The sequence below is a fragment of the Dermacentor albipictus genome, chromosome 3 (genome assembly GCF_038994185.2).
Source record: "Dermacentor albipictus isolate Rhodes 1998 colony chromosome 3, USDA_Dalb.pri_finalv2, whole genome shotgun sequence".
Classification (NCBI taxonomy): domain Eukaryota; kingdom Metazoa; phylum Arthropoda; class Arachnida; order Ixodida; family Ixodidae; genus Dermacentor; species Dermacentor albipictus.
The window spans coordinates 145,703,785-145,723,509 of record NC_091823.1 but is presented as its reverse complement, the minus strand read 5'-3'; the positions used below and the strand labels follow the sequence as shown (position 1 = coordinate 145,723,509).

General features: G+C 47.8%; 1 protein-coding gene across 3 annotated transcripts in view; it reads left to right on the top strand.

The window, feature by feature from the left end:
* LOC139057606 (probable glutamate receptor) overlaps window positions 1-19,725 on the top strand; it is a 76,183-nt gene that overhangs the window by 49,964 nt on the left and 6,494 nt on the right. For all 3 annotated transcript variants that reach the window (XM_070536127.1, XM_070536129.1, XM_070536128.1), the window contains 2 exons: window positions 1,527-1,682; window positions 9,200-9,330. In XM_070536127.1, the coding sequence (XP_070392228.1) occupies window positions 1,527-1,682; window positions 9,200-9,330 (287 nt within the window). The remainder of the gene's footprint in view (window positions 1-1,526; window positions 1,683-9,199; window positions 9,331-19,725) is intronic.

The window sequence follows — 19,725 nt, the reverse complement described above, 5'->3', positions numbered from 1 at the left end:
CCGCAGTGGGGGACTCCGGATTAACCTGGGGTTGCTTAACGTGTGCCCTATGTACATGGGCGTCCTTAAATTTCGCCCCCATCGAAATGCGGCCTCCGTGGTCTGAATTTGATCCCGCGACGTCGTGCTTAGCATAGCAACGCCAATCCACTAAGCAACAATGGTAGGTAGGAACCAGTGTGGCGCGTATTGACAAGCATGCGCTAAGAAGTGATAGCACTCAAGATTATTTCACGATCGAGAGTACAGAAAGAACAAAAATTGTGCTTGTATATGTTTGCATTGTTGGCTTTGTTAGCAAATGGAGAAGCTTAACTCGCAAGCAGTCCAAAGGCAAATAGTCAAGGTGAAGCGTCAATAAAATGTGAAAAGCACATAGAACGTTTCAGCTAAGGCGCAGCAAGCTTTAAAGGGCCCCGCACCAGGCCCCATAGCAAATTTCGGTTATACACTGGAAGTTGTTACGTGTCCTGTAGGGAGGGCTCTGCTGAAAAAAATCTTCCAATCGGCTCATTAATAGCTGAGATAGAAATATTTCAGTGCCGCGAACCCATGATTTCAGGAGGCGAGTTCCACTGCCAAGCAAGGCACTCTCTCCACCCGCCCCGTCTAGCCTCCGCAAGCAAAATTCCTTCCCCGCATTCTCCCATACCGGACCTTGAGGATCACGTGATGCATACGTCACCGGCCGCGCCTTTATTTTTTTTCTCGCTTTTGTGGAGCGGCGCACTCCCGCTGACGGCGTCGCGCGCGAGCTCTTGCGATTGTCTCGTTTCGCGCAGCGCGCAATTTTGCGCGCTGTGCACGAGGACACCTGACTAGAGGTATAATTCAGTGTTACACGAATTCTGAGGCAGGCACAAGCGGATGACAGAGCATGCTATGGGAGTGTCAGGACTTAACAAACAAGTCGGGCAGCGCCGACCCCTCCGTCTCTTCCACCGCTAGCCTCCGCTCACGCTGGAAGACCGCACTGCTCACCTCAAACTTGACAGCACAACTCTGGGCCGTCCAGCGAGCCGAGGAAGTCGCTTCGAGACAAGGTCTAGGAACCGCGTCCGCGGCGGGTGCCCAGACCCACGCCGGACTCGAATCTTGTTGATTTGAAAATAAGAGTTCTCTCTCCCTCTCTCTCTCCGCGGCGCGTAGCGATATAATACTTTGCAGACACGATCGTTATCGCGGAACGTAGCCTCTGCGCTTGTCAGCTCAGAATCGTCAGACCTGGTGAGGGACCCTTTAAGAAAGGTTTCTTTCTGGATGAAAGCTAATCCGTGTATTCTGCTTCGTGAGTTCGCATGTCATTGCGTGCTGCTTCAAGAACAGCGTTCATCGCAAACACCAATGAAGGCTTTGCTTAAACCAATTCCTACAGCGTGTGGGGATCCGCCTTTTTTTTATTCATCGGTTTATTACTTTTTGGCAGTTCTTCTTAAGAGCAGGCCATATACTTTACCAGGCATGGGCTTACTGCGTTCAAAAATTTGAAAGTTGGCACATATGCGATTCCTGGGCTTACAATGCAGGACTCCCGCAACCCGGCGTACCAGCGGGTGTTCGAGCGCATCATGCGCTACGGCGGCCAGACTGAGCTGCACCGCATCTACGGGCAGCCCATACTCGAGCAAGTGGTCCGCGGAAAGGCGGTCGTCATCGCCGACCGAGGATCCTTCACGTACAAGGTCTGTCTGTGTTCGCGCCCAAGCTTTCGTCCGCAAACTACACAACTGAACATTCTTTATCGCACCCAGGGCGCATTCACAATATTCAAAATGTCAAGAGTCATCCGTCGACTTCTTGCCAAACGCCATCCGCCATCTTCGTGACGGCATGGCAAAACAAAAAATTCTCGCTCCGCAGCATAGCCACACGCACGGCTGCTGCTTTAACCCTTGTTCCACGGACCCGTGGCAACGCTGATCACGTTGTAGGGCTGATAATGCAATCAGCGTTCTTTAGGGAGCCCTTAACTACCTACCGAAGTCGAGAAATACATTTGTAGTTAAAATAGACTATTTCTGAAATACTACGCGGCAAAAATCGCTTCAACGCGTTCAGCAGGAGCGGAGTTATGATTAGCAATCAAATGAGGCGTATAAGCCCCCTGCCGTGCTTCCGTTCATTCTTCAGTGCCTTGCACTGCGAAGGTTACGGCGGTACGGAGTGTGCCCACAACTTTCACGAGACGTTCATATCAGGGCTCACCAGCCGTTAGTGCGCAGGCGCGAGTAAGAGCGGGCGCGAGAGAGAAAGTCTAAGGGCTTTTTCTCCTTGAATATGACTCTGCCTAGGCACTACGGAGGAGGTTTCCTAGCGGGTGTTGTAGGCGTTTGTCCCTATATATAGGCGTGCCGGCATTGCGTAGTGGGGTCGAGCTTGTTTACACGTTTACGCGCGGACGCTGGCTGCCGGCGCTGTAAAATAGGGGAAGCAGCGGGCACTGACGGCCGATTTGGCGGCAGCTGTGTCGGACCGGCTGTCTCGCACCTGCGGCGCCCGTGCTAAGTCAATGGCGGATCATAGTGTTCTCGCGACTTACGGCGATGTACCTTGTAAATAACATCACAGATGTTTCTGTGGGAGCAGTAGCGACCGTAGTAGAGCCCGGGCCACTTATATTGAAGAAAGTCACGGGGCCCGGTAGGGCTGAACTTAGCGTCACAAGTTGGCGGCTGGACGTAATTATCTTTATTCAATTGTGTTTTTTACTAATTGTAACAATGTGTCGTTATTTAGCATTATTGGCGGCGCCTCCAGGACACCAAAGCTAGAAACCGAACTGGTCCAACGTGGGTTGGAACTCGCCGAGTTCTGCGTGTGCCAGGGGTTTATAAATCGGCTGTCCCTAATCGCGGACAGCCATTTTTTTTAGGCGAACATCCCCTGGCACGCTTCAGCCTCCGCGGCCCCAACCAACGGGGCGCCCTGCTTCCAGCTTTGATCCCCCCGCTACCCATTGTGTGCCCTGGAGATCCTGCGCTGCCTGCTTTACTATAACCTCAGGTGCTCTCCTGAGGTCTCCGTTTGTTGGTGACATGTGCCCTCCTGGAGCAGTGCTTGTAAAAAAAGCAATCTATCGAACAAACCTCAGGCTACCACACTCACAATCCTGCAAACCCGTTCGTATCCCACTCATCGGTCCCTTAAGAAGACAGATCCTGAACACTCACAGTCATGCCCCAAATGTGCACATGACTCATGCTCTTTTGACCACATGCTCTGGCTGTGCCCAGCCCTTAACGCCTCTCCACCCATCACGAAAGAACAATGGCAGGAATCTCTCAAGAGCAGCAATCTCCACATTCAACTACAGGCTGTCCACAGGGCCCACGACATTGCGGCAGGACTTGATCTTCCGGTCCCATCGTGGGCGGAGCCACCGACTTGATCTTCGGGACCTTCGCTTTTGGCTACCCAAGGTCTCAGTCCCTCAGGACTCAAATAAAGTTCTTGTCACGTCTTTTTATCGTCGCGACGAAAAAAGCGACCCGCGACTTATACAACACCAGTCAGAACATTGCCCCTTCAGACACAGCGGTCACCAAGGGGCAGCTGTGGTCTGGCTGCCCACTGCCTCACCGCGGGGGCAACCAGCGGCGGAGCGTAAACGAACTCAATCGCACTGCGCAATGCCGGCATGTCTGGGGCAAACGAATACAACGCACGCTAAGAAACTTCCTCTGTGCCTAGACAGAGTCATATATTCAAGGAGCAAAAACAGCCAGATTTTCTCTCTCGCGCCCGCTCTTACTCGCGCCTGCGCACACACGGCTGGCGATCCATCAGATGAACGTCTCGGCACAACTTGCCGCCTACTGAACGTCACCGTTCAGATTTGATTTTGGATCTTCATCCATACGGAAGGTTACACGGGAGGTTAGAGAGTTTCTCCACCGTCAACTACCTCTCCTCTCCCTCCTTCACCTCTCTCCTTCTATTATATATATATATATATATATATATATATATATATATATATATATATATATATATATATATATATATAGCTCATGCCGGACGATGACGATTCAGAAGCTCGAGGCTTGCGCTGTCCACCGCCATTGTCAGTTCGCTTACTGCAAACTTTTTCTGTTTTATCTATAAACAGTGCTGATCCCAACGCCTCATCATATTTGGTGGAAGTTACTGGTTCCCTACAACCCTGGAACTCCGCAACCATACGTAGCCTCCAGTTTCTCTCATGTCCATGGACTACGAGCAGCAGGTTGCTTCCCAGCGTCCTACTCTGGTCTGTTCGGCACCGTTCGGCAAAGCGACCTTGCTTTCTTCAGCAGAGACGACGACCAGGACGCGGAGGATTGTCTTGAATCATACGACCGAGTACGCAAGCACAACAAATGGGGTGACACGCATAAGCTCAACAAAGTCATATTTTACTTGGCTGACGTCGACAACCAGTGGTTCCATCCGCAACAACGAGACACTTTACCACCTGTTTGGCCTTCAGAATGAAACTCGTGGAGCTATTCGGTCGTCTCAACAACAAGAACAAGAGCGAGCTCAACAACGTGGCGAGACCTACGCAAGCTACACTGAAGATGTGGTCGGCCTGTGCAAGCACGTCATTCCATTCATGACAGAGGCCGACAAGATAAAACACATCTTGAAAGGTGCCGTTGACGATGCATTTAAGATGCTTCTCGCCAAGAAGCTCCAAACGGTGGCGTACGTCATTAAACTGCGTCAGAGCTGTGACCAAGGTATCCACCAAGTTGACATTTCCAAATTCCCTGAGTTTTCCAGGTTTTCTCCGAGTGGTTTTGCAAGATTCACTGATTGACCTAGAACTTTGTTTTATGTCAAGACGGGCTGACACATTGTCGCCCGATGCTGTCGCTCTCTAGTAAGCATGTTAAAAAAAACCTACTTAATCCAATTTGGATAGTAAGGAGTACTGTTTATTTTATTCAAAAAGAAAACAGAAGGGAGGGGTTAATAAAATGCACAACGAATCAAATATGTTCCAAGAAATGATAAAGCTTACTTCAAATCGAGTCAAACATTTTCAGACACGGAAAGAGATGCATACAGAAGCATATATTTTCGAATATAAGCTACTCCTATCAATTGATAGCAAGCTCATTGGTATGAAGCCCGAACTTTGTCACAAATGAGATTCCCTCTCAGCAGCTGGAAAGTCGACCTCAACTGTCCTGGCATACTATCAGCCCGCACACAATGACTCAGTGTTACGTTTCACTGCATAAAGATTTTATTTTGGCTTGGATGAGGGACACCTGTGTCTCGGCGCCAGCGAACACTGTTTTTTGAGCTCAAGAGATAAAGATGGAGACAAAAGGGAAGGAAAGACAGGGAGGTTAGCCAGTGTAAGTACGGGCTGGCTACCCTGTGCTGGGGAAAGAGGTAAAGGGAATAAAAGAAGAGAAAGAGAAAACGAGAAAAATTCACACAGCAATGCGATGCTACGCGCTACAACATTCAAAGGCAGTCGCACAAGTCACAAGCCCTTAAAGACTTCAGCAAAGCCTTAAGGCCTTGATTGCCGAAACCCGTCTGGATCAGTGTCCTAGAACTTTTTCTTCTGTGAAGGGGCGATTGTCCAGTTTTTCGAGTGCGGTCACGAGCACTTTTCTTGGTACATTGCAACGGGGAAAGTCACACAGGAGGTGCTCGATCGTCTCCTCACAGTCGCAAATAGGGCTGTCGGCCATTGCAATGCGGAAGAAATAGGAGTTCGTGAATGCCACGCCGGCCCATAGGTGGCGCAGAAACGTTGCTTCCGCTCGTGGAAGACGGAATTGCAGACGTGGATCCAATCTGTGAAGACTTGCGTTCGTGAATTCACTGGTTTTTCACAGAGTCTGCGTAAGCTCGCGTGTGAGGGAGCGAAAACTTGTGGTTGCATCTGTTCTTGACAGTGGTATTGGTACAACATGGGCACCATCGTGGGCCGATCGAGCAGCGTCATCCGCACTGTGATTTCCCGAAATTCCGCAGTGACCCGGTATCCACTGGTAGACGGTGTTGTGCCCCTTGTCGATTGTGTAATGGTGTAGTCGGATGTCTGCCACTAATTGCACATTAGGTCCGTGGTAAAAAGAGGACAGCAGACAATGGAAAGCTGCCTTCGAGTCACAAAAAATGGACCATAAATGTGATGACATGACCAATAAACTCCAGAGCAGCGCGGATAGCTACAAGTTCTGCAGCCGTCGATGATGTAACGTGATACGTCTTGAATTTGATGACGACAGATTTTGCGGGAATTACCACTGCTCCAGCTGAACTTTTGGAGGAGACAGAACTGTCCGTGTAAACGTAGGTGCGTTCTTTGTGCTTATCATAGGAATGAAAGCACGGTTTGTTTGAAAGCGAAAGATTACATCTCCGCTTTCTTTTTGATGCTGAGAATGACAAAGGCATGGAGTGGATGCAGGCACCACACTGGTAGAGATGGTCGTACTGCAGGCGTGTAGTTTGACGGTAAAGTTTCATGGTTGACGGCAATAATTTTGCTAAACGCTGAACGAGGTCAAGCGGTAGGAAGGGAGGCGATATGATGCGATGGAAGTTGGGCGAAGTGCCTGATGTGCATCCTTAAAGAGTAGACATGAATATACGTATTGATGAGGTGGTCATGCGCGATGGCTATTGTTGCTGTCGTGGATGCACACCTGGGAAGACCAAGACAAATTCGCAGAGCTTGAGCTTGCACAGACTGGAGGACACGTAGGTTGGTCTTACCGCTGCCACCGAGTACAGGTGAGCTAAGGCGTAGGAGACCCAGGAACAGTGCGTTATAGAGTTGGAGCACGCACTCACAGACGCACCTCATGACTTTCCTGCAAAAAATCTGAGCAGGTGGTGGCTTTGATAAATGCCATTTTGGACCTGCGGTCACGGCAAGAAGTCCAGAAAATCGGACGGCTGAGAGTCCTTGCGTTCGACATTTCCGACGTTCTTATACACTGACCCTATGGAGTACCTAATGGTGCCACGATGTCGTACGAATTATTGGGCATGTCGCAAAAATCGTGCATCCGTAAAATCGGTCGTTGACTGTACACCGGCAACTCCTCCAGCCGACGACACGGCGTCAAAGACGATTAGTTACGATTCCTCTCTGTTACTCAAGTCAGTATTAGCACAACTTTCGTTCCCTTTCAATAAAATTACAGCTAATTTTCCCTGATAGAAACACCAATTCCCCGAGTTTTCCCTGAGTATTTCCAGACTATTCAATATCCCTGAGATTTCCGGTCTTCCCGGATGGTAGACACTCCGTATGACGAGCTGCGGAAGCAACGGGACTCCACTCGCAGCTCCTCCTTGCCTGGATAAATCGTTTCGGCCTTAACTGTGGCCTTGCGCGGAAGACCACTCTGTGTTACTTAACGAGATTAAGCAGTTCGTACGGAAGGAGGTTGCGTGCCAGCTGTCCCGTGAACCTTAATTTGTACCCTTGGTGCTGCCCCATCTATGCTGCCGCCCTCGATACAGCGCGTGGTTCATGAGCAAGTTTCTGGGGTGCTGTCCGCAGCTCCTGCGATACCGATGACTGCTCCGCTTACCTACACGGCATCCGTGGTCACGCCTTGGCCTCCATTCACCTAGGCTGAAGGCGTGGTCACACCTCAGTCACTACCTATGCATCGCCGCATCTCACGCCGACCCACAGTGCGCACATGCCGGAGCATAACCTAGGCTTATGGCCGGAGTATTGAAAACTTACACCCGCCTTCGCCTCCGCTACTATTGGCGCGGAAAGTACCGCCTCGTTCGCCGCTACACCCTTTCTTGTCTCGCTTGCCAGTGCCGTGAGAAGCCTCGTGCCGTTCAACTGCTCCACTACAGCCGTTGACTTGTCCTGCATGTCCATTTGACCGTATCGGCATCGACTTGTACGGACTTGTTCCCATCACTCCTACTGGCAGCCGCTGGATAATCGTTGCCATCGATCATCTCACGCGATGCGCAGACTTCACCGTTGCCATCTGCATGGGCAAGTGGCGTCGAGTCATTCATTTTAGAACACATCATTTTACGGCATGGTGCACCACGTGAACTGCTTAGCAACCGATGACGTGTCTTTCTGTCGGACCTTGTCGAAGCGATTCTAAAGCAATGCCACGTTATTCGCCGATCCCCCACTGCCTACCATCCTCGAACGAGCGGTTTGACAGAAAGATTTCATCGAACGTTGGGCGACATGCTGGCTATGTACGTCGCTTCCGACGACTCATACTGGGACCATGCCACGGAGAAATTCTTGCTCCGTGTACCGTGTACTTCCCTTTGTGACATACGCCCATAACATGGCTTTCAAGATACAGCGGCCGGGCCGGGCGCGCGCGGCCGCCTGGAGTAGAGCGCGCCCCCTTCCCTGCCCTCCCCACGAAGCCTTGCATGCGTCGAAAGGCGGCGCGCTTCCTCCCCGCTTCCGTCCATTGCGTGCGCAAGATTTGAGCCGCGATCGCCGCCTCACTCTCGCACACAGAGAATATATGCGCGCGGCGACGATTTTATCGCCCTTGGACTTTATACGGAATCCCACGGCTGACGCCGACGGCAGAAATTTGCCCGGAATGTCCATATAATTGCTAACGCAATAACACTAAAACAGGACGCGAAATAGTTGAAGCGTATATTAGAAGAAAGGCAGGTGATAAGGGTGTCAGGTGTCTACCTCTGGCGTTGCAGGAGGAAAAAGTGTCTTTTCTTTCGAGGTATCTAGACACGTGAATGGTATTGATTATACAATATTTTTTGTGATGCGTGCATGATGTACCTGATGCGCATAGTATAAAATAGGCGATCGTTTGAAATAAACGATAGTTGGAAGTTCACCGCCCGTCCTGGCATATGCGTTCCTTTCGTCTTAGTCTTCAGTGCGTTTTACGAATACTGTCAAGATGAACTAACTCGCCCAAATGAGCGTATTGTTACTCTGTCTCAGTAGTTCCGTGCAGCAGCGTGGAAGCTGCAGTTGCCGCGAACGATGCGGAGGGCAAACGTATGTAAAAGTACCCGTCTGCGCTTTGTCGTCCGCGCAAGCGTCTTCGTTTGGAGGCCTCGCAGCCTTCGTCCTGTTGCAGGTAACTACAAAGACAAAGTGAGGAGTAGAGCCCTTTACACTTGGAACAGCAGTATATGGTGGTCATACATCAAGCAGAGTGCATTCGAACCGGGGCTATGTGACGTCAACGATTGTCCGCAGGTCGCCAGCACGTGCCGCAACTACACGTACGGCGAGTTCTACATCGCCGAGGAGCCGCTGCTCAACTTCCGCTTCGTCATGTATCTCAGCAAGAAGGTGGACGTGAGTCTGCAGAGGGGCATCAACCAGAGGTAACTGTGCATTCAATTATACAGAGGAGGTCACCCCCCCACTATAACAGGCAACACTAAATAAGTTATGGAAGTATATTTTAAAATGTTTTCATTCATCAAAAAGAATAATGTTTGCTACAGTGGACAAAATGAAAGCTGAACACATATTTCTTTTAAATATTGTGCCAAAGCCTCAGCGCCCTTACGTTACCGTGACGTTACGGATTTTAAAGCATGTTCCCGCGTATTCGGGCCAGAATTTTTCAAATGCCGAGTTCGGTCATTGCTTCATTTACTATTCAATGCAGTCTTTAGCAATAAAGAATTAGACCCAGGTAGACAATAGGGAGTGGTAGGTTTCATGCGCCCAAATGGCCTTGCGTACCTAAACAGACCTTTGCTCACCCAAAGAACCATGTCCTGCTTGTGTTATTGCATGTGCATCAGTTTTTCTTTCTTTTGCATACATTTTTGCATCCCTTTGTGAACCCGGCATTTTGCGTTCCCAAACTTGGCGTGCGCATAATTTAAAATTTCCTGCTGCCAAAATGTGCAATGTCACGGCGACCAGATGTGGGAAATTCAAGGTGGCATCGCCACCATGCCGTTCCTGTGAGATTACACAGTTGAATGCTTAACCAGGGTGTAAGCTTTTAGCACGCACTTCGGCACAACCAACCAACGCACTGCTCCACTATGGCGGGTCTCTGGGAATAGAGCGACTGGTTCGGTAGTGATAATGGAGACAGGCACTTAGTCTATGGAGATAAAATATAGGCTGTAACTTAGTTTCAGATTGAGCAATACTAAAAATGACCCGTGATACTTTCATCTCAGAAATATTGTAAGACGAACAGTCCTACGAGATCTTTTCTTAACTCTATCGCTGGCCCTCTAGTCACTGACGTCCGAAGCTACTAAACTTAAAGAGAAAAGTATGCTTGGACAGAATTCGAAGAGTCACAAGGGTCATCCACACAACGAGGAGTTCGACTGCCCAAACGTCCACCAGAGATGACAAGATTTACGCGCGCGAGTTCATTCTCTACTGTTTACCAACAGATGTCGTGCCATAAGGTTGGGCAAATGTAATAGTGCGGATTGTTTTGTAAACCTCCCCATAGATAATTTACACTAAGCAAGAGCATGAAGCATATTGTGAGCATCACAAGATGGCACAGATTTAAAACAGTGGGTGACCCGTGGTGCCACGCGCATTAGAGACAGCTATAGCGCAGCAGGCAACGAAGTGCCGGAAAGAGACAAGCATTACCTCACGCCTGTAATTTCCTCTCGTTCCTGTCTTGTTCAGCAACAGAGCCCTGCAACGTTCCTTACATGACACCCGCGTGATATGCTTCATTCTTACTCAATATCCCCACAAAGATTAAGCTAGGAGAGTGCAAAATTGTATAGGAACCCTGAAACACTTTTTGAACACGATAATTAACATTGCCTATCTGTACAAAAGGCTCCCGCGAACATTTGGGACAAATATTATTGCATTGCATGCAGCAGGGAATTTACAATATTGAGCCAAAAACAGTGAAAAATCACTTGCTCTCGCCTCCGCAATGACGCCACGCAGCGTCATTGCAGCACCGATGACCACCAGCAGCTATTGGCCGATTTTGTAATTGCGAGAACACTCTCATGCAGTAATACCATAACTTCTAAGTTTGATGTAAGTAAATGAAAAATATATGTATGCAATCCCGAAAATAGAAAAACTGGTTCATCTCTGCACTGCTTATTAGAGTCTTCACGGGCATGCCTACGCCTGGTTTTAGGGTGTCGACTGGTGGTGACCGCCATTACCACCGCCACTAGTGGACGCCAGATATAGTGGGTAGCGTAGTTGCTATCTCCAGCCACAACCAAATTTGCCAGGCTGCCATGTTTACGCTCATTTAAGAGTAACGTTGTTAATGCAACGATGTAAACCATCTTCACCGATTTACTATGTGCACCTCAGCCGGCGACGCAATTTTGTGACAACTGTATGACATTGATAGCAGCGATAGGTTATTTCAAATGTAACATTTTTAGTAACTTTGACTGTATTCACCAGTTTAAAGCTAGCGAAAGAAATCAATGCATGAACATATATGAGAACATTTAGTTGTTTTTTTTTCTTTGTGAGAACATATACCAAATTTATCATCTCTTCATGTAGTGTGTTCTCAGAAAAAAAATGGCTGTGGCTTAGGTAAGGTTAAGCCCAGGATGCGAAGCTTACTAGCCTTTATTTTAGTTGTTGAACCACTGTTTAGCCTGGTGAACTGCTGTTGCTTGGCTATATTTGGTTCGGCTAGACGAAGGAACAACTCATGCATTACTGCTTCGCCTTCAAGAGTGGAACGCGACAGCGTTCCCGTCGACCCGCCAAGGGGTGTAAGACAATGGGCTACAGGGCAGCGACTACGCGCCCCGCATTGGACGCGGTGAGCGTCGAGCAAAGCAGCGTTCGGCGCGGCAACGAAATGTGCGCCTGAGCAAGAGACGCACGCCTTAGAAACAGCTCGTTTCTAAGGCAACACCGCATTCACTAGAGGCGCTTTTGCACCGCTTTGAAGCATCGTACTCGTGGCTCAGTGGTAGCGTCTCCGTCCCACACTCCGGAGACCCTGGTTCGATTCCCACCCAGCCCGTCTTGCAAGAGTTGAGCCAAAGCCACTTCTCCTCTGTCGTGACGTCACGGTGTCACGTGGTTTCAAGGCGACACCGCCGCGCCTGAGGAGCTGGGTTGAGCTCTCGTAATATGCTTCGCATAAAAGAAAGAACGAACGTTCTAGGCACATTTATTATTATAATGATTTCACAGGCTGTAAACTCATCAGACTTGCCAACTTCGAATCCTCTAACAGATGCAGTTTACAGAACTGCGATGTATGTGATGGCACAGAGTAAAATATTTGTACACTTCGTGCTTCAACATGCTTTATTTTTTTATTTTTTCCTTTTCTTATTTTATGCGCAAGCGTACATAGCTCACCAGTGAAATCGGCGATGCGATGTCTGAAGGCGCAAAGGAAGCGAGCGCCGGAGGAGGAAAACAGCTGGAGGTGTAGAAGAGAATCCGGAGAAAGTACGGAGCGCACTGAGGGGTTTTAGAGGATGGATGTATGGATGAATGTTATGAGCGTCCCCTTTGGAACCCTTTGGTGGGTTGCGCCACCAAGCTCTTGCTATTATACTACCTAATGTCCAACCTAAGTTAAACAATAAAAAATAAACACTATAAACTCCCACACCCAAATTTTCTGATCCCCTATTGCTAACTGTGCTTTTGTAAGTCTCCGTTTTTTGTCGTTTCCCTACTTTTCGTCCACCAATCCTCCAATCGCCTCTTACTAATGTCTATTGTGGACATGCTTACTTTTCCACTGCTCCCGCTGAACGCAAGGGCTTCAAGGAGGCCAGTGGTGCCTAAGTCGACCGCTGGGGAGACGTCTTCGCATTCTAATAAAAAATGCTCCATAGTTTCCCTAGCTCTACCGCAGCGAGCACGTTTCTTGTTTCTTCTTATATCTCGCTTTTAGGTGTGTGTTCTAAGGCATCCTGATCTCGCTTCCAAAAGTAATGAGCTTCCCTTTGAGTTATCATAAATTGCTTTTTTCCTGATTTTGTTTGTTCCTCTAAAGTAGTTACTCATGGCAGGTTTCCTTTCCGTTGCCGCCACGCATGAGCGCGCTAGAGTTACTGTATATGCTACCGCAGGTACCTACCTGTGGTAGCATATACAGTAACTCTAGAGCTCGCGGCAAAGCAACGCCACCTAGAGGAAAGTCCAGGTGGCGTTCAGCGAAGCGGGCAAGCTAAACAGGCCCGCCATTGGGCCGAGAATGTGCGTGACAATGGAACGCAGACCCCCAACGCGACAGGCGCGGGCAGGTCAGAGAAATACGTAGAACGCAGGCAGGGTGATGAAGGGTTAGCTGGAAAGAGCAGCACCTACCTTGAGGCCGCTACGCGGAAAAAGCAGGAGCCCAGGGGACAATGCCCCTTGTCGAGTCCGAATCACGCGGAAAATGACAAATGGAAGCAGGGAGAGGTAGAAGAGAGTGAAAGGGTGATTATCGCTGGCGATTCAAACCTGGCTGGGTGCTCAAAAGCAATTGTGGAGAGCGTGAAAGGCGACAAAAGAGTGGCGGTAGGGACATTTCCAGGGCGGACACTGCGTTCTGTCATGGAGCGAGCAAAAGAAAAGCCCGCGGAAAATGCCCACGTGCGCAACCTCGTCATAGTAGCAGGTGGGCTAATTGACGTCCTAAACAGGAAAGGGCCAGGACTAGCCCAGCGCTTGGCGAAAGGGGTGGACGACTTGCGTGAGCCATCCCCTGAGGTGCAGATCGTGGTGTGCACGGTGCCGGAGGTGCCTGTGCGTGACATTCATGCACAAAGAGCCGTAGTGGCTGCTAATGAAGCGATATGTAAAATGAGCCGAGAGAAAGGCTTCGAGGTTGTCGAAGTTAACAGGGAAGTGAGAAGTTGTGGTGGTTTTAAACGAGACGGGATCCACTTCAATTACAGGCTAGCCCGAGAAGTGGGCTGGCGACTTGGTGGTCGCGCTGTTGCTTTTTTAGTGCGCCCGCGGGCGCTCAGGAGGCCAGAGTAGGTAGTAATGAAGAACCCCAAGGGGAATCTGAGTAGAGCATCGCCGTCGATAGCAGAAAAAAGAAGAAAGCAAGAAAAAGCTCGCCATGCAATAGGCTACAAAAACGTGCAGGGCGGCAGAAGAAAAGAAAAGTGGGCAGAGATTGGGGAGCAGTTAAATTGAGAACAAATAGGGGTGTATGCGGTTACAGAAACGCACCTTAGAGATTCGGAAGAGCCGTCAGTGATTGAGAATTATGTTTGGGAAGGGTGCAACAGAACTAAGTCGGAAGGAAAGGTAGGAGGAGTCGGAATGCTTATCCATCAGGGAGCAAAATGGAAAAGAGTAAATTCAAAATGTCAACAGCATCTTTGGTTATCAGGTACAATGAGTGGGAAAGAAACGTGGCTGGGCGTTACGTATTTGTGGACCGCAAAAAATTGCACAGAGAAGAATAAAGAGTTAGTGGAATGCATAAGCGCTGATATTAGGGGTTTCGGGAGTGGCGAAAAAATTGTGCTATTAGGTGACATGAATGCCCACATACAGGATTTATATGGCTATCCCGACAATAATGGGTAGTCAATGCTGGACCTTTGTGAGCAACATAACATCGTGATCGTGAATACAGGGCCTAAGTGTGAAGGACAGATCACGTGGGAAGTGGGAAACCGGCAATCGACCATTGATTTCTGTCTGATGACAGAAGGAATTCATGATAAGTTGAGAGAAATGGTCATCGATGACGAAGGGTTTAACAGCATAGGGAGTGACCATAAACGCATCATTTTGAAAATGGGATATGTAGTTGGGAAAGAGAGCAAGGAGAGAAAAATGGCCGGTCCAAATTTGAACGCTGAACAAATAGCAAATACAGTCACTAGAGTTGAGGAAGAACTTGGCAAATGGCCAAGTAGAGTGGGAATATGGTGAGCTTCTAAGTGTAATAACGACAAAAATACAGAAAGAGAAACAACATGTTCGTTGGAAAGGAAAAAAGAAACTGAAAAGCTGGTGGAACAAGAAGATACGAGAAGCGATCGCCGAACGACAGAAAGCTTCTCGAGAGCACAGGCAGGCAAGGAAGGCGCGGTTGCCACAGGATGAAGTAACCAGTAAATGGGAAATATACCGGGAGAAAAAGTATATGGTTCAAATACTGGTGCAAGCAAAATTAAAAGTGAAAGTGAACGTTGGTTGTCAGAAATACGTGAGAAAAGGAATGCACCTAGAATATTTTGGAACCACATAAAATTATTAGGCAGGAAGCCAACAACATATCCTAGACGCAGATGAAAACAGACTGGAAGGAGAAGCGGCAATAAATTACATACGAAAAGCAACAACCGATTCTTTCCAAGGCAATGACGAGGTTGTACTTGATGAAAAAAAGAGCACGAAAGAGACCCAAGGTAAAAGGAGCTGGTGCTGACAAATTTAAACTGGAAGAAAGCGGAAGAGAAAATTCCTAAGCGCATAGCCACAGGGCTAGACGAGGTTCCCGTTAGGCTGATAAATGAACTAGGACCAAAAAGTAAGGAAGCTTTTTTGAAAGCAGTGGAAAAAAACTTTAAAACATAGACGAATACCTGACAGTTGGCGACAAAGTAGAATTGATTTAATTTATAAAGGTAAGGGGGAGAAAGACAGAGTTCACTCATATAGACCATTGACCATTGGGTAATATACAGGTTAGCAATGCAGGCAATCAAATTAAAGCTTCATGCATGGGCAGAGAATAATGGCATTTTGGGAGAGCTTCAGAATGGCTTCAGAATAGGTAGGCGTTTGGATGATAACTTGTTTGTGCTTACTCAGTGTATTGAAATATCAAAAGCAGAAAGCAGACCGTTGTATGTGACCTTTTTAGACATTACAGGAGCTTACGACAACGTAGACCGCAACATTTTTTTGGATATTCTGGAAGGGGAAGGCTTAGGTAAGGATTGTCTGCAGCTTTTGAGAGAGATTCACCTAGAAAATACCGTTTGCGTTGAATGGGAAGGGATAAGGAGCGAGGAGAAAGTTCATATCAACAAGGGACTGAGGCAGGGGTGCCCTTAATCCCCGCTGCTGTTTATGATGTACATGGTGAGGATGGAGAGGGCGCTAGAAGGAAGTAATATCGGGTTTAATCTTTCATACAAACAGGCGGGTACAGTAATAGAGCAGCAACTCCCAGATTTATTTTATGCGGACGACATTGTGTTGCTAGCTAACAAGCAAAGTGATTTGCAACGTCTGGCTAATATCTGTGGACAGGAAGGCAACATTTTAGGATTGAAATTTAGTGTTATAAAATCAGGTGTTATGGTATTCAATGAAAGCAGTGAACAGAAAGTGGAGATACAGGGCCAAGAAATACCTCGAGTAACAGAATATAAATACCTTGGTATATGGATAAACGAAGGCAATGGATATATGGAAATACAGGAAAAAACCATAACAGTAAAGGGGAAGAGAGATGCAGCCATAATGAAGCACAGAGCGCTATGGGGATACAATAGGTACGAGGTCCTCCTAGGTATGTGAAAAGGTGTAATGGTTCCAGGACTTACTTTTGGAAATGAGGTTGTTTGCTATAAATCAGGGGTACAATCAGGACTCGACAGGAACCAAAGGACAGTGGGTCGCCTCGCATTGGGCGCTCACGGGAAGACTACAAATGAAGCTGTACAGGGGTGATATGGGCTGGGCTTGTTTTGAAGTGAGGGAAGCTCGCAGTAAAATTGAGTATGAAGAATGGCTGAGGAATATGGAAGAAAGTAAATGGGCTGGGAGAGTGTTCAGGTATCTGTGCAGGGAAAACATTGATTCACAGTGGAGGAAAAGAACTAGGAAGCTTACCAGCAAGTATGCGGCCTATAGGGTGGACAACACAGCAACAAAGAAGGTCAAGCGGAAAGTCAGAGAGGCTGAATTAATCGCATGGGTGGCGGCAATGGAAAAGAAACCTGCCATGAGGAACTACTTAAGAGGAAAAAACGAAATCGGGAAAGAATCCATTTATGATAACTCAAAGGAAAGCTCATTACTTTTCGAAGCGAGATTGGGATGCCTTAGAACACGCACCTGTAAAGCGAGATATAAGAAGGAAGAAGAAAGATGTGCTTGCTGCGGTAAAGCTAGGGAAACAACGAAGCATGTTTTGTTAGAATGTGAATACGTCTACCCAACGGTCGATTTAGGCACCACTTGCCTCCTTGAAGCCCTTGGGTTCAGAGGGAGAAGTGGTAAAGCAAGCATGTCCGCAATAGACATCAGTAAGAGGCGACTGGAGGATTGGTGGAAGTAGGGAAACGACAAAAGACTGAGCCGTACAAAAGCACAGTTCGCAATAGGGGATAAAAAAATTTGGGCGGGGCAGTTCATAGTGTTTTTTTTTCTTTTTTCATTGTTTAACCTAGCTAGGTAGGGTATTAGGCAGTATAGTAGCAAGGGCTTGGTGGCGCAACCCACCGCCCCGTACCAAAGGGGACTCTCATAATATCCATCCATCCATCCATCCATCCAAGGATTCAGGAGGCGAATCGTTGCGGAGGAGGAGGAGGGTAGGCGCATACGTGCTAGGTTGACCTTCTCTGGCAGTTGCTACAGGTTGCATGTGCGTTACGGAGGTACCGGGTTCGTCGTGGCGAGAATGCAGTACGCAGGTACCAGTCGGTACGAGTCGTCGGCGCACTTAGACTGCTGCGCAGCAGCGAGCGAAATGACCTTCGTGCTGTCTGTCGCTTCAACACAAATTGGGTGGAGAGAACGCAGCATGCACAAGGGTATGAGCCGTATCTATAGAAGCGCCTACACCCTGCCCTCAACGCAGATCGCTTTCAAGATAGGGTGCGCGCGGTGGCGGAATATGCAGTTGCTGCCAGAATACAACGCAGCACCCCCCTCCCCGAGCCTAGCGCGTGACGGAAGACAGCACGCTTTCTTCCCACTTTCCCCCCTTGCACGCGCGAGATTGAACCGACAATTGCACGCTTTCATTCGTGCAAACAGCATGCGACGCGCGCGGACAATGTTATCGCCCTTGCACTTGATATGGAACATCGTAGCGGCGACGACGAAGGCAAAAATTCGCCTGGATGGCACCCATACGCTTGCACGTAACCCGTGTTCAGGAAGTGAAACATCACTAATTTTTTACGGCTTTGAGAATATTAATGAAGACGTCAATGACCTAGAGTTGGTATAAATGAAATTTCTTAATTGCAACAAGAGAATTTCAACGCGTTACATGTGTTTGAATGGGGAAATTGCAGTTGGCCAGAAGTAAACAGTCACCTTGAAATTGAGTAGGCTAAAGTCCCAATGGATGATTCCTCTAAAAGTCCCTGCGTATTTTCAAAAGCAAAAAGAATATCTAGGGACAATAGGTTCTCCATGCCTGCACCAGCCACATTTCTGCTTACACTGCAGAATCGTAACCTAATGTAATTGGTCCATGGCAGCCTCCAGTTTTTCACATAGCATACATATTCAGTCGCTACGTGTACACCACAGAAGCAGCTGTATACATAGCATAGCTAAACAGTACCATAGTCCTCATGCATACATATGACGGCATCACTTCCCATTAGTATCTCTTGATTTGGGCCAGCTAGCATTCCTTTCTAGTTGGTAACCTTATTTTGTACACAAAGCGTTGTTTCAGTGGCGCCACAAGGCCTTCTGAATAATAATCGAAAGGGTTTAATGTACTTCATCTGGACTGTAGTCTATGAGGGCACAGAAACAAAGGTTTCTGGATTAATTTTGAGCATTAGGCATTCTTTTCGCATCCACTGAAATGTCAGCATACAGGGCCACGATTTTGCAGCAATACCTTTCCCGGTGCCATTTATTGTCATGCTTTTTGCATCTCATCGATGATCAGAGTAACGCCCCACCTGCATTGTCAATGGGATCGATGGATGGTAAGAGTGGCATAGAGTCGACCTGAAGGCATTGTTAGGATACTGCAGCCCTGGTAATTTTGTTTTGTTCCATAGGAATGCCACCACCATGGCAAAGAACCACAAGTGCTGTACCCAAGGGGCACCAGTGCTACTGTGAAATGAAAAAGTGCACAGATTGTTTAAGAAGAGACCACAGACATTTTAATTTATCCTTTCACAAATGAATTCACATGAATTCATGTATCCATGCAAATTGCAAGAAAGCTGCAAGAAATGCAAGAAAAGCTGTAGCAAAGATAGAGTATGCAGCACATGACAAACTCCACATTCAAAATTGACTTGCTGAGGTTTTCAACCTCTTGCAAACACATACATACACACACATATATATGTACATATATATATATAAAAGGAGCGAGCGACTAGGTTATTACAGACCAAAAATTACTTCAAGCAAGATATTAGTGGCAGATGACATGTTGACAGTGAAGGAAGCCTAAAGGAACTTGATGCCCAGTAGGACATTGCTCAGGACCACCATGCTAGCATATCGCAATACATTTTCACAAGCAAGATTCCGCAGTTTAAGCCCATATGCAAGAACCCTGCCGGCGATAGCAAGACAGACAACTGCTCCCTAATAACACAAACACTTGTTCAAAGATCCACTTATAGCGAACTGAATGTTATTTAGCTCAATCCAGAATTGAAGCCAAGATTTTGTAAACTGCTCTAAATGTTGTGTTTACTTTTGTGCTACGCGTAAGCTATTCGCTGTTCCCAAAATTTTAACGGAGCAGGAGCCTCTTCAGGCCTCGATGCCTTTGCTCTTGTCACCATTTCTGTAAAGATGCAGAAGAAAATAAATCTTTCTTTCTTTCTTTCTCACGTATTAGAGGCTTGATGGCCCACGAAGGT